This window comes from Xyrauchen texanus, chromosome 33, assembly GCF_025860055.1.
Source record: "Xyrauchen texanus isolate HMW12.3.18 chromosome 33, RBS_HiC_50CHRs, whole genome shotgun sequence".
NCBI lineage: Eukaryota > Metazoa > Chordata > Actinopteri > Cypriniformes > Catostomidae > Xyrauchen > Xyrauchen texanus.
Genome location: NC_068308.1, coordinates 10,200,201 through 10,216,367, shown reverse-complemented (window position 1 = coordinate 10,216,367; position 16,167 = coordinate 10,200,201). Strand labels below are relative to the sequence as shown.

At 34.7% G+C, this 16,167-nt stretch overlaps 1 protein-coding gene across 1 annotated transcript; it reads right to left on the bottom strand.

Moving 5' to 3' along the window:
- Positions 1 to 1,601: 1,601 nt before the first annotated feature.
- LOC127626953 (homeobox protein Dlx4b) lies at positions 1,602 to 7,014 on the bottom strand. The gene is made up of 3 exons (XM_052103113.1): positions 6,438 to 7,014; positions 5,208 to 5,398; positions 1,602 to 2,076 (listed from the first exon to the last, which is right to left on the bottom strand). The coding sequence occupies exons 1-3, from the start codon at positions 6,778 to 6,780 to the stop codon at positions 1,831 to 1,833; spliced, it is 780 nt and encodes a 259-aa protein (XP_051959073.1). The 5' UTR covers positions 6,781 to 7,014; the 3' UTR covers positions 1,602 to 1,830.
- Positions 7,015 to 16,167: the final 9,153 nt, after the last annotated feature.

Sequence of the window (16,167 nt, the reverse complement as noted above, 5' to 3'; positions counted from 1 at the left end):
ACCTTTAATACGTTTCCAGATTGCTTCTAATGTTGACACGTTTCATATGGTCCTGATGTTTTTTCTTTCTTTTCTTTTTTTTTCTCGGTGTGTTTTTAGAGTTTGACTTGCATTGACTTGCACTTTAATAATTGCATTGTACTAAATGTAGATAGGCTATTAAAAATCTAAGTGGCGTTTTCAGAAGCAAAACGGGAAAGCCCGCAAATAATAACTGCGTTTGCCATTTTAAATGAACATCAGCCCAATGTGGGATGTCTTTATATGAATAGGCTACACAAATATTGTTCACGGTCTTTAAACAGTTTAAGCACTGACATGGACAAATCAATATGTAGCTAATGTGCGTCACGTGTGATTTCTGTCGCGATTTATCATGATGACATCCCGACATTCACTCATTCAATAAATAAATAAAAAATATATATAGCTGGAACAAAGCAGAAACAATTATTTTCTTTATTTTAATTTTTACCGCTTTTGCTGATTTAAAGCGGTAAAAATAAAAATAAAGAAAAAAATTGTTCCTGCTTTAAAATGTAAAGTTCTTGGGTTTTTTGCTTTAAGTTCGATAACTAATGTAGGTTATCATTGCATTGGACAAATGTATTTACTCGAGTCTGCATGTCCAAATAAGGACGCTTTTTGAACGATTAAATCGCTTTGTCATTCTGCTAGTTAATCTATCCAGCAAACCGTGTCCTCTTAATTTATTTTCAGGAATGAAAGTCTTCTATTTTTTTTTCTTCGAATGCATTTTTAATAAGTTATATTTTTTTTATCTATTATTCAACTTATGATAAATCATTAACTTGAAGACCGAATAATCGGGTAGGCTAAATCTGCCCCTGCAAGATTTTGTTGACATTATCTTCTTAACCTACTGAAAACACAGTTGGTTTAGTGATCTTGAAGGAAAAACATAAAAAATAATAATAATGAAAATACAAAAAACTAAATATTATTTCCAATAATTGCTAGCCACCTCAAAATAATACAATAATGCATAAACGGAACAGGTGTTTGAGGTGACAATCCTGGTCAGAACCCACTTATAAAAAGCAAATTTTACAGCCATTGTCTTGATAATAAATTATTTATAAATCGTAACCTTTAATATGCTCAGGTGAGTTGGTAAAACAAAATTCAAAACTCAAACAAATTAAGTGAAGTTGTTGTGTAAATTGGTGCAAATATATATTTAACTGTAAATAACCCATCCCAGTTTCGATGATTGTGACCAGGGCCATAGCAAAGTATTCAGGGCCCCCTTACTGTAAAATGCTCTGGGCCCCTTACCTATTAAAAATACAGTTTAGAATTTAATGTGGGGCCCCCCTGGACCTGTGGGCCCCTAGAATCATTACCACCTTTCACCCCACTAGCTACGGCCCTGATTGCGACCATAGTTGCATGCTATATATGAGCAATTTATATCCACACAATGCAAAAAGGTTACTCTATTTGTTTTATAGTTATAATAATACATTATAACGTAGTAATAATGACAACCATTGTTATTATTAGGCTTATTCGAATTCTAATTAATTTAGTAAAACCTTTACAATAAAGCAAGACATTCATTCTTTTCATATATCCTTTATTTAAAGCAAATATTAAGAAATCTGAAAAAGTTGAAACGCTACTATTGTATATTATGGAAGTCACAGGCACCTGCTTGCATAAAGAGTAAAACACAGTCCTTTCAAACACACGAAGTAATACAACACATGAACACTGTAAAGGAAAAGACCTTCACAGGCGTAGATCTACAGATGGGCATGTGTCAGGACTGAATGGAGTCTCTGGCTCCATTTGTCCTATTTTAAATCACATCATCTGAGGTCTGGGCACAGGATCCTGGTGGTGTGGAGGATACCAGTGTCCATAACTGTTCATATAACTGCTTGGGTGCATGGATGGCACTTTGTTGGCCATGGAGACCTCCCAGAGCTGCGACAGACCGGGAGAACAAGGAGAAGATGAGGAGGTGGTGTGAAGCATCTCCCCTTCAGTGCACCCGTGCTTCATTATCTTCTTATATTTCGAGCGCTTGTTTTGAAACCATATTTTAACCTTCAATAAAGAGAGTAGAAAAATTTGCATTAAAATACATAAATCTCCGAGACATTTTCCAGCTAGTTTTATGATGTTTAGGTCAAGTCATTTTTACTTGTAAAGCGCATTTAAAAACAACTTGACCCAAAGTGTTGTACAGTACAACTGTAGCAAAATTTCAAGAACAAAGTATAGAACATAAGGAAAGAAAAGTGTTTCAGAATAGAGGCTTCATTTAATACAGTTTAGCTATCAGGTGACAGCGGTCTATGTTCAAGATGCTTTCTTTGCTCATAATAAAATTATTGACACTCGAATTTGCCAGACAACTCCAAGACTTTTTCCTTAAGATGGACTCTTTGACATTGCTGCGTTTCATTAAATGTATGCCCTGCAATTGTTCCGCCATGCCATTTTGATGAGGGCAGCGATGCATGTGTCTGACAAAAAGAATCACAGCGTAAAATTAATTGAACTGAAATGACTCCCAGAGAGTTTGTTTGGAAGAAAACATTGTAAAAGTGATATTATTTTTCCACTGATACTGATAAATGTAGCATGGCATTGCAACATATTCATAATACAGCCACCCACCATTTAACATTTAAAGCTTTTTTATGATTTGGCCAGAACTTTAAATGTCTTTACAGTATTTCATCAAAAACACATCCTAAATGATGTAGGAGTTTACAGTTTGCTTGCACATGTGCAAGCAATGTGGGTCTGACCTCTGTACTCAATTTGGAATAGACACCTTTGAGGGTAAAACCTACAATCGTGCCTTTAGAAGGATTCGGCTGAGCCCCAGTACAAAAGAACACCAGCCACCAATCCCCTCGCACATTGCGAGTCTGTCTCAGAGAGCCCACCTAACAGTTTCCATAACCTCAATCAAAATCTATACAATGGGTTTAACAATGCTATTAGTTTGGCTGTCAACAGATTAAAAAAAAAACACATGTAAAGTGGATTTTCTTTTTTATTTCCATATTCTGGTTTGCAAAACCGCTTTTATGGTGAGGTGATGGATTCCAGACCTATGTTATATGTGTAAAGTGGGACTTGGACGAGCCAAAACATGCTCTGTGTGGCACTTGCTTATGTGCCTTCAGTCGTGATTATGGATCAAATGGAAAATGACTGTATAACAGTGCAACCTATATCAGCAGAATGTGTGCTTGCATGCATTTTATTCACAAACAGTTGGTTAAATCTCCAGTGTGAGGCATTTTTTAACAGATGACAGGAACTCTTTGATGCGCTTTGATGAAAACCGAGGCGTAATCAGACAGGAAACCTCTTGTAGCTGTGGGACAGACTGAACTCATTCTACAAGCCCAAAACGAGGAGCAACCTGTCACACTGAGAATGGCAAGTGTGTATGACAAAGATGAAGAGGGAGTGAAAAAAGTAAATCAAAACTAATGTGAGTGTAAAGGGAAGGCTTATATTATGTGTGCCATGGGTGATGGCATATTTCAATTTTTCTGTGTTTAAACAGCAGTGATGTTAAACAATACATTTCAATTACACCAGTTAAGGATCTTATTAATCAGTATAAAATGGACATAACATGTAATGACATCAGTTGATTATCCGTGCCAAAGAGAATGATGTTAACTGAACATAATCAATAAATAAAAGATTTAAAAATGTGGCACAAATGACATTTTACTATTATTAATTACTATTCACTGTAAATACTAATAGTTATCGTAAATTCAAAAATAAACAAACAAAAACAGTTTACTCAACTTAAGCTTAATTATTACTATTCTTACTAGTTTTAACTAAGTTACCATTGCTCTCTAAACTCTAAAGTTGTCCTTAATAATAATAATTAAAAAGTACTTGAAGTGTCACATTTAGGAATAATAACTGAAATGCAATTGTTCTTTACATATTGGCTTCATGTACTACTTACTCAAAATGATCAAGTACAAAATTGTGGCTGTGTGGAATACCCAGAAGCCCTTGCACTTGAATAAATGATGTACTGTATGCTTGGTCAAAGCAAGGGAACTTACTGTATGTAGAAAAATAATAATTGTGATTAAAAATTAAACTATTTAAAATTCTTATAACTATTGTTGTTGTTTAGTTGTAGCTGGTGAGCCTGTTCAATTTAAGCTATTCTTCTTTACTCAATGGTGTGTAAGATTTATGTGCACTAAGAAGTGCTGAGGAGAATCCAGTGATTAATGATTAACCGAGATTCCAGTCATAATTTCCCTTATACTGACATTAATACAAATCATTGAAATAAACAATGATATTTGAATCACATATGAGTTAAGTTTACTTGGAACTAACTATCCTTCAAAAAGCCTGCAAACCAATTGCTTTAAAACAAATCTAAGGTAAACTAATTTGATTTTACAGTGACAAAGTAGTACAAGCAGCTACACAAACTAAGTACAAACTAAAAACATGTAGTTCATCAGTATTACTCAGTAATTACATATGTAAATACACAGTATAGTAAATGGGATAGTATATAGAATAAATAGCAAAAAAAGGGAAACAAGAAATACAGTGCATATATATTGAGAACTAGTAATAAAACGAATCATGTATATTATTCACTGGCCCAGAAACAACCTAATTATGATAAATACATCACAGCACTTCTTATTAAGCATATGGCTTAACCAATGAAGAAGAAGACAATCCTTTATATAACTGCTTAAGCACTGGGGGACATGTAGGCCTACAGTGTGCAAACTAAAAATTAAAGTATAGGTCGGATTAAACCAAATCCTTACTTAGTCTTAAAAACAGAGAAACGTATCAGCTTGTACTTGCGTATACATGAAGGACACAAAGTACATACATGCCCAGAAACCAGTAATGACTGACTCATCAGGGCCTCGTTTGAATGTTCACTCTGTATATTTAGTATGAAACTGAATTAGAGCCCCACCTCAGCATAATCAGTTTCTGATAGATTAATTCACGTTACAACGCCTAAAAATTATGTGTGCCGCTAAAATAGGCATTTCTTTTGCGAAATTGTCCACGAACTCATAGCGCTGCACAAAGTTGTAACATGCATAGGCTATATTTATAACCTTGTCTAACCTTTAAATGTAGTCAGGATGAGTCAGTCATATTCAATAATATTTTAAATGATACATATATAGGCCTACCTGTGTTTGCGTCAATCCCAGTTTCGCGGCCAGATCAGCGCGCTCGGGCAGCGCCAGGTACTGGGTCTGCTGGAACCGCTGTTGCAGCGCCTGCAGCTGAAGACTGGAGTAAATGGTTCGCGGTTTGCGGATCTTCTTCCCCTTACCATTAAGACGAATTTCACCGTTCTCAATGACTGGCTTTTCGTGGTCTTCAGGCATGTAGACGAAATAAAACTATATCATTATGGCATAGTAAATGCTAGCTATCTTACGTCATAAACAGGCTAGGTCATCAGCGCCTAACCGTGAGAGCACTCGTAAATTATGGCGCAATAAACAGGATCACTGTAACTGTCTGTTTGTTAGTTTTACATTAGAATGTGTTTTAGAGGGGAATTAATGGGTCATCATTTTTAAGATCTGTAAATCATAAGTAATGTCATTTTTAAAGTCAGGTTTACTCTGAAGTTAGCCTACAGGCCTACTTAGCCTGTTACAAATAAATAAACGTGAACTTACAATGGCATTTAGCAGCTATAATAGTAATAACATTGTCGTTGTATGTTGCATTAATAATTCAAAATAAAACATTTGAAAATGTCTTAATTTTGCAATATGGCTCTCGACAAAGCTCGAAAATGAAGACCCCTAACTATAGCCTACAAAATATAGGCTAAATATACGTATGATTAAGTAGGCTGCCTATGTATAGGCACAGATAACGAAACAAGTAACAAACGTTATTCTTTAAGTGTAGTAGGCCTATAAGCAATTTTTAAAATGTATTTCTGAAAAGCAGCCTATTTTACTTTTAATCACAAAGTACACGTATAAAAATATGCTTACACTAAATTACGACATGATGGACGCAGGATTATTCGTTTTTATTTATTTATTTATTTTTCTATAAAAATTTATTTATTACCATTTGCAACTGATTTACAAGAAACTCCTGTCTGTAGCAGCCTAATATTATTTGGATCAAATGTGCTATTTTACATTCAATTCGGTATTTATTTAAAACACACTTTGCATTGGTAAGAATGCTAACTTTTGAAATATTTTATCATTAACAGAAATAGCCTATGCATTAAAATAAAGTGGTTGTCCTAATGTCCTAATACAATTTATAACAAATGACAAAACAGACGCACAGGTATTTTAAATATTTCAAATCTAGCAGACACACTGTAAACTTATTATTATTATTACTATTATTATTATTGGTGTATTTACGAGGATACTTACTCGTTTCCTCAGCCCTTGTGTGCACCAAAGTACTGCTGTGGTTGTTTTGCTGATAGGGCATGTAAGCACTCGGGGCAGAAGCGCTCACCGGGCCAGGGTAGGCGTATCCCAGCGGCCGACTGTAATGGGACGCGGTGGAAGGGTAGGGACCATCGTGCTGGTGGTGTCCGCTTGAGTGCAATCCATGTACTGGGTAAATATTATGTGTGAATCCCGGTAAATGTTGCTGGTTTGTTGGAAGCCCGTGGCCAAACTCTAAAAATGCTGATTTGGAGGGATCAGAACTATTCAGAGTATCAGACATGAAACGCATAGACATCATTAGCCTAACAGTCAAGTCCATAAAGCCCGATGATGGTCTGAGAGCTGCATTGAACGTTCACTGTGCACGAGAGAGACCTTGAACAGGATCCATCCCAAAATGAGCGAAACAACCACTAAATCCTTAATCGAAATATATTTCCAAAGGTCGCCGAAATGAGTCGCAAAGTTAAATAAGAACGTATCTTTTCTTAAACGGCGCAATATCTGTAGTAGTCACCTCAGGCTCCCGGTCCTGTGTGTTTCTCTGACTCATGCTCCGCGAGCGCGCGCGCTGATTGGTGTGTCACGCGACACCAGGGAGTGCTAAATTAAGTTGATGAACATTTGTTATTGAATGGTGCTGAGAACTGATATCGATCATAAACATGTGCAAAGCACGAGCTTTACAGATATCACATTGCGCGAAATCAAAGAGAGGAGGAAATATTTAAGTGTCCTAAATATGTAGTAAGATTTACAGTATGTAGGCATATTACCTTAATATATTTCGACTTTAGTAATTCAACAGAATAGTCGATGGCTAATGCAGGCCTATAGGGGAGACCTGGGCTAGTGACACCCTTTCACTTCAGTGAATAATTCTGAGGATATATAGGTTTATTTTTGAAAACCAGTTTATGTATAAGTATATGTCTTTCCACCGTTCTTGTACAAGGCACAAACAAATACAAAATACGTATATAGGCTATAGTATGCTTTTCAACAATTCAAAATCAGCACAAATGATTAATTAAAATGCAAAAATATACAAATATAAAAATGTAGAAATGTAGAACATGTAGGCTAGCCTATTAATGCGCTTAAAAATAATTAGAGTACCTCAGCTGTCAGAAAGAGAGAAGAAGAAAAAACTTTGATCACCTCAATCCTCTTAAAATCTGTGATTATGTAATCTCCCTCCGTTAATTGAAAACTGATGCTGCAGAATGTTTGGTCGGATTCGGCGCAGTTGCCGGAATGGAATTTCAACACTTTCAAAAATAATAAATACATAATAAAACAATAGACAGTTAATTTGTCAATCCATTTCTATACGTAGCATATACTCCACTCCATTATTTGTGTGTTCCATTGCATAACTGATTTAAATGGTCAATATCATTTTATATTATATTTAAAGTATTTTTATTTCCCATTGCATTCCCATCTTTTACGAAATGCACGCATTATGTGTAAAAAAACCAAAGAAAAAGAGAACAATAAAGGTTCGATTTAAGTTTAACACGAAGTGATAAAACCACTTTATAATCAATTTTAGCGGACATAAAGTTTGATCTTGACAAGCCAAGTATACATATACATATACATTTTTTTTTTTATCGCAATGTTGCATTGGCAATGTAGAATAATATGCAATATCTCTATCATGTATGAAGTGTTTTAGGACCATGTTATATATTGTGTTATATTATAGAAGATTATAAGTAATACTTGTTTTCAATATTTTTATTTACTGGGAATTAAATAATTAAAATAAAACTATTGATGACGACTGACCCAAATTTACAGTAGGCCTATTCGTGAATTGAGTGGGCCCCATAATCCATAGTATTCTTACAGTTGAAAAGAATTATGTTCACAAGTAACAATTTATTCTGAATCCAAACAACAAATACCCCCAAAGGTTGGAGATAGAGTAGGCCTAAATTGAGAGAGAGAGAGAGAGAGAGAGAGAGAGAGAGAGAGAGAGAGAGAGAGAGAGAGAGAGAGAGAAGAGGCTAAATCATTCTGTAATATTTCTTGTTGCTCTTGCTCGGAGGAGCATGTAAGACAGTGGCCTCAAAGCATGTCATGGAATGTTTAATGTATTGACCAAGATGTTTTGTCCTACCAGAAGAACCTGCAATTCACATACCTTCAAATCACATCCTGCCATCATACCTAACTCACTGCTCCATCTTTATAAACTCAAGTTATCAAACTCTAAATGTGATCATTAAAGGGCAGCAAGTTCTATATGTTGCTGCAGTGTTCTGTGGTGTTGGTGTGCACACTTGCTCATTTTGGTCATGTTTCTCAGTGCAACTGTGTTTTCCGGGGCCATTAGGGACCACAATGGGCTGAGACCGAAGCCATGGCAGCTCATGGTCTCCAAGCTCAATGGACCAAAACACAACCACAAATTATTGTCATGTATAAACCACATTCTCTAAAATTATGGCTGCCACATGCCAATTTCACTTTGAGAAGAGTTTTTTTTTTTAATCTGTTCTTTAGCAGGTAAAATCTTTCCAAAACAAACATTCAAAGAACATATTCTAATTATAATACTAATTAATGTAGTAACTAATTCATATTAATGTAGGTAGCTTGTATACTTGCCCCCAAAATATATTTAGATGCTTAGGCCATAGGCTGTATAAAAATAAATCTTTTTTGTTTGCATTATGTAAAATAATCAAACAAAACATAAAACCTTTCTTAGAACTTACTTCGCAAGTCATTTTTGCAATTATACTGCCTCATGTTGACTTTTAGTGAATGTATGAAGTCAGTAGAGTAACCACAGGTGTAGTTGATCACATTACTGTAACAATGCCCATTTTCCAGCCCATACTTCATCTTAATTCTGAACATTTTATCTATTTTTTTTAACAATTTAAAAGCTAACAGACTTGTATGAAAAGATTTGCTTCAAAAGTGAATGTACAGTAAATGCCATTTCGTTTGGCATTTTGCTATGCATGTGATGGCAGTCATACATTTTATACATACGTCTAGTGTGGCTTAAAGGAATATTCTGGGTTCAACACAAGTTAAGCTCAGTTTACAGCATTTGTGGCATAAAATTGATTACCACAGAAATTAGTTTTGACTTGCACCTCCTTTTCTTTAAAAAAAGCAAAAATTTTGGTTCCAGTGAGTCACTTACAATGGAAGTCAATGGGGCCAATGCATTAATGTTAAAATACCTTTAAAATGTGTAACCACAAGACATAAACAATACGAGTGTTAACGTGATTATAGTGTGATAAAATCGCTTACTAAACTTTTCTGTGTAAAGTTATAGCCAATTTTACAACTTCGTTGCCATGACGATCGAATATCAACAAACCCTAAAACCCTAAAATGACTGAAAAAAATACATGCGTTTTTGCAGAGGAATTAATGTAAGTGCTTTTATAAAATTATAAGCTTCACATTTCTGCCTTTAAATGCTCCAAAAATTGTTCCAATACAATCCATTGTAAGTGCCTCACTGTAACTTTTATTTTTTATTTTTTAAATAAAAGTATGGACGAGTCTAAATGAATTTTTGTGGTCATTATGCCGCAAAAGCTGTTAATTGAGCTTAACTTGTTTTGAACTCAGAATATTTCTTTAAGTATCCAAATACGGTATGGAATTATCTGCTGTACTAAAAGATAAAGGAGCAATATGTAACATTGACATCAAACATTTCAAATGGGTACTGCAGTCAAAATTCAAAATATTGGAGAGAGTTGTCTCCCCCGCCCCTTCCTCCCCAGACTCCAAGCTCACGCAGGTTGCCAGGTTTAAGACACGCAACAGGAATGAGAAAACTGACAATGGCAAGTGACGAACCTTACACTGTAAGGGGATCAGCTAATGCAGTGGATCCCAAACCTGTTCCTAGAGGCACCCCAACACTGCACATTTTGTATAACTCTCTTATCTGACACACCCAGTTCAGGTCTTGGAGTCTCCACTAATGAGCTGATCAGCTGGTGTGTTTGATTACGGAGACATCCAAAATGTGTAGTGTTTGGCGGCCTCTAGGAACAGGGCTGGGAACCACTGAGCTAATGTAGGCCTATACGTTTGCAAAGTTTTTATTGTTTGCAAATTATAAACCAGCTCATGTGGATTATTTTATAACTCTGTCAATGTGCTGTGTTTGCCTGCTAACTTGTTTCAAATCTGGCAACCCAGGGTGTTGAAATACTATTGGGAAATGGGCAGTGGGCGGGATCACACTGCCAAAAACAAAAACAGAAATTCCGGTCCAGAATAGACATTTTTAAAATAGAATATACTGGCTGTTGCATTGTTGAGAATCCAGTATTTCAACTTAGGATGTTTCCTAAATCTCTGATAACATATTATGATAATTGTATGCCTTAGTACAGTAAATATATTACAAATTGCACCTTTAAGCAAGATCATTCCTGGTGAACTGACTGTAGCAAAAGTCAGTGAGTAAAGTTGGTTCAGTTCCCCTGTGCCATTGCGGATCCTTGTGAATAGCTGTTGTTATGGTCTGGGGTGTGGAGTAGAGTGAAGAGGGTGAGAAGGAAAGGTAGACGCTCTTTAAGGTTGTAATTATGCCTGCGTTATGGAGAACAAAGCAGAGCCCTGGAGTCATAGTGCAGGGATGTGTCCTCACCGTGCCTCAATACACGCGAGACAGAATGTTAATAACAATACACCAGATCGTGGCCCAGACTGGCTGGCGTCTCTTGCCCTGCAAACGTACGCCTTTATGAATGTGCGTGTGTGAGACACGAGAAAAGATTGAGAACAGTCATAGGTAAGTGGGTGAGTTTGTGCGTGTGCATCTGGGACAGTGCTGTCCTGTTAAGTCCATCATTGTCCAGTGATGTGGAGTGACAGCATTCCATTTTATTCAAATCATTTTTTGCCTCTGGCTGCCTGGCCCAATCTTTCCAGCAGCTCCCACGTGACTTTTTATAAAACTGTGTTGCAATATAGGTGCGTCACAATCACATGGTTCCTTTTTTAGGCAACAAAGCAGTTTTATTGATTGCTAAAAAAATTATAATAATAATAAATCCTCTAAATTTAGGGTTTTGACATGGGATCCATTAAGAAAATGTAGGCAGTCCGTGGACTGATATAATGTATAAAATATATAGAAATAAAGAAACAAAAAATATTTCTACATTATATAGTTTCAAATGAATTTGTAAATGTGTTAAAGTTGTTTTAGGTTTAGCTTTTTTTCAAATTTATAGCAAATTAAACAACTTATATCATCTTTGGTGGATTATGCTGATTATATAGAGCGTACACCCAAGATTAAAGGAATATTCTGGGTTCGATGCAAGTTAAGCTCAATCAAAAGTATTTTGTATTTTGAATTTTCCATACTTTTCTTCCAAAAAAGCAACAGAAAAAGTGAGGCACTTACAATGGAAGTGAATGGGGCCAATCCGTTAATGTAAAAAATACTCACTGTTTCAAAAGTGTAGCGACAAGACATAAACAATATTCATGTTAACATGATTTTAGTGTGATAAAATCAGCTTACAAATTCATGTAGTTTATATATATATATATATATATATATATATATATATATATATATATATATATATACATACACATATTTCTTTCATTTTTTTTTTTTTTTGTGGCAATCAACATTATGCCACAAATGCTGTCGACTAAGCTTAACTTGTATTGAGCCCGGAATATTTCTTTAAACAAATTTAACACTTCAGTTTACAAATAATGACACAATGAATCTCGGTCATGGTAGAGGATTTAAAGGTACAGAATTGGGAAAATATGTCAACACTTGTTTAGCAAAATGTAATAATGTTTTTTACTGTTATAAAAATAACTGTGTATTAAAAATAATAATACACAGTTATAGATTATTTTGAACATTTTAATATTATGGGGTCTCTGCTCTAAAGCAATAAAACATTTATGAAAAAATGTATTTAAAAATAAATATGCAAATATTAAAGGAATATTCCAGGTTTAATACAAGTTATGGCCAGTTAACAGCATTTGTGGCATAATGTTGATTTCCACAAAAACCTTTTTTGACCTTTATTTAAGAAAAAGCAAAAATCTGTGTTACAGTAATGGCACTTATAATGGATGTGAATGGAGCCAGTTCATGATTGCAAAAATACACACTGTTTTAAAAGTATAGCCACAAGACATGAACATTATGTGTTAACATGATTTAAGTGTGATAAAATCCCTCACTAACCTTTTCCATGTAAAGTTATTTCCAATACTACAACTTCTTTCTCACGAGAAGAAACCTTGTAATCCCAGTATTGGATATAACTTTACACCAATAAGATGAATAAGCCATTTAATTAGGGGCACAGTTTCCAGGGGGGTGGGTAACACCCCAATAATCAAAACAAGCAAGTACACCCAACCAATATTTATTATCAATGGAAACATGTAGATGCTTCATGCTCCAACCTCCCCAATGTTCAAGACAAATCTACACCCATGCATTTTATCACACTAAAATCATGTTAACATGTATATTGTTTAAGTCTTTTGGCTACACTTCTAAAACACTGTGTATTTTGGTGTTTATGGACTGGCCCCATTTACTTCCACTGTAAGTGCCTTACTGTAACCACTTGTTTTTAATAAACAAGGGGCAACACCATGCCCCAAATGCCCTAAAAGTGATTCTGTTAAATGCGATTAATTTGTCCTTGTCGTAATTTTGATTTTGTCTGAGTTTCAGTAATTTTACCACTCTTCTTTCGTACAATGAAATCACTGGTTGCTTCAAATGCATAATTTTCAGCGGCTGTCTACGTGCTTGGGTCTTGCAAATAACAGAGTTTACAACAGGATTTGCCTCCTTCCACTCATGTTTTGGCCCTAGGAGATTATGGGTCAGAGGAAGAGATAGGTGTGCTTTGTAGGATAAAGATTGTTAATCTATGCTCCAGGCTACTGTAAAATCTGGAGACCACTTTCTGCAGTCCACCCTCAAGAATCATTCCTCATGTCAGAAAGTTTAAACACCATAGCTTGTCACCATTTCATCTAAAGGCCAATGATGGTGTGTACGTATGTACGACAGGAAACTCTGTATGATGTGTTCGTATTATGCGTAGTATTGATCTGTTAATTATGTTTCAATAAACTTGTGCAAAATACTGTATATTATGTTTCGGTTATACCACCTCTCCCTTAAAGTATTTCTTAAGAGATAATTACCCCAAATCATCAAAGAACTGCCTTCAACCCTTTGCCACTCCCTTTAAAAAATAACTCCGCACTGACCTGTGTGTGAGAGACACAATGTTACTAAGAACGGATTAAACAGTGAAAAATGGTTGTCCCACAACAGGTGACAGATCACAATTATAATTACAAGGAACCACAGATGAAACAACTTCTGAGACCTTCATGGAAAGAAGTTAATAGAAGCTAATAGAGTAGTTTAATGGAAATTTTTAACCCTCACGGGGCCCCAGAAAACCCTATGATGTACGTGTACCAATAATTATAGTATTCATTTGAAATCACCCTATTATTGTCCCTTCAAAGTCTTGTAATATTTTCCTATTTAATACAAAACTCAGATATTATTCAACCTTTAACCCTTTAGTAATCGGAAATGTCACTGGTGTCCATTCTAGCAACGTTTCTTTTTGCGAGTCAGACAAATAAATATGAATAAATCAAAATAAGCAACTGAAAGGAGTGTATTAATGCAGTGTGAAAACGAATCAGATTATCATAAAGACCCCAAGTTGAAATCGAGTTAAAATTGTTTACATTAGATACAAATAGTTCTTACAAGATTTTAAAAAGTTATGAATTATCAACCTGATACTTTAATGTTAAGTATGTTTTTGAGCTAGTAAAATATTAAATCTATAAAGGAAAAAGAAAAAACATGTACAGAAAACGTAAACTGTAATAGCAATTTGACTGTATTATTGACAAGTTAAAACTGTCTAATTCAGTATATTCATTATTAAATAAAGAATGTTTAAGTTGTCCAAACACAACCAAGACATTAAAGGATTATTCCAGATTCAAAAGAAGTTAAGTTCAGTCGGTGGCATAATGTTGATTACCACAAAAAATGAATTAAACTCGTCCCTCCTTTTCTTTAAAAAAAGCAAAAATGGAGGTTACAGTGAGGCACTCTCAATGGAAGTGAATGGGGCCAATTTTTGGAGGGTTTGAAGGCTGAAATGTGAATTTTATAATTTTATTAAAGCACTTGCATTAATTCTTCTGTTGAAAATCATGCATTATTTGAGCTGTGAAGTTGTTTAAATTGTAATTTTTACAGTCATTTTAGGGTTTGTTGACATTCGATCGTCATGGCAACGAAGTTGTAAAATTTGCTAACTTCACACAGAAAAGTTTAGTAAGTGTTTTTATCACACTAAAATTATGTTAACACTCATATTGTTTAAATATTTTCACTATACTTTTTTTTAACAGTGAGTATTTTAACGTTTACAAACTGGCCCCATTCACTTTCATTGTATGTGCCTCTCTGGAACCCAGATTTTTGCTTTTTAAAAGAAAAAGAGGGGCCAGCAAAAAATAATTTTTGTTGTAATCAATATTAAGCCAAAGATGCTGTCGATTGAGCTCAACTTGTATTGTACCCGGAATATTCCAAGATATTGACATTGAAATCCTTTTATTGGTCCACGTTTGTGTTATCTTCACATTTCTTCACAAGTGCATTTATCTCAGCTTGACTTTTTCAAACGGTTCTCAAAAGGGATTTGATTTCACTACATAATGTTTTGTAACGCCAGTGTTAGATAAACTAAAATGTAATTAATGTAATATCTAAATGACCTTTTTTTCCAAGACAAAATATTTGGGATGACTGAATTATACAATGGTTTAAATCAAAGTAATTGTTTTAAGAGTCAGATTAAGTAAAAATAGCTCCTGAGTAACGACGGCCCGTTTTCACTTTTTACAGTGAGGAAAGCAACACACGAGAGTGAAAAAGAGTGACATAAACAGGAGGAAATCTTTCAGACATTGCGAACCCATTGGAAAGTAGCCTCCTCTCTTGCTTTTTTTGTGGGAATTGCAAATGTACTGTAAGTGTCTGGTTTTTGGCTTGGGCTCTGAATTCATCACCAGAGAAATTGCTTCCAGACAGATATGTGAAGGAAGGTGCTAGAATCTCACTGCACGAATGACTTGACCAACTGTTTAAATAATTGTCTGTGAATGTGTGTGTGCATTAAATAACCACTGTTTCAGAGATTTGATAATAAAAATGAAATCCAGGTGTAATATTGTCCATATTTGATTGCTGAAGTGGTCAATAAGATAATTCAACCATAATGTCACCACCCACAAAATGGTTATTTACAGGAATCTATGAGTGCAGATGTGAATATTAATTACATCAGTATTTTTTTTAAGTACTGAAGGTTTTTTATTTTATTTTTTTTTGATAAACAGTAGAACTCAATTAGTTTTCTCAAGTCAGAAAAATAAATGATAACTTCAAGTTTTTTTTAAATAATGAACAATTGTGCTAATTTGAAATGCAAGTTATTGCAAGAATAAATCATCAAATTTCAACCAATTTCTAAACATTGTGATGATTTTAATTTCAGAATAGAATTTGGCAGCAACAAAGTGAACAACCGAATGAAGATAAATAATGCAATAAATAAATAAATAAAAATAAGAGAGATGAATGACAACAATGACA

Coding starts and splice junctions, on each gene's coding strand:
- LOC127626953 (XM_052103113.1), bottom strand. CDS start 6,780: ATGGACTTGACTGTTAGGCTAATGATGTCTATGCGTTTCATGTCTGAT. Junction 5,399..6,437: donor CACAAGGGCTGAGGAAACGA/GTAAGTATCCTC, acceptor ACATGCCTGAAG/ACCACGAAAAGCCAGTCATT. Junction 2,077..5,207: donor TGGGATTGACGCAAACACAG/GTAGGCCTATAT, acceptor TCTTTATTGAAG/GTTAAAATATGGTTTCAAAA.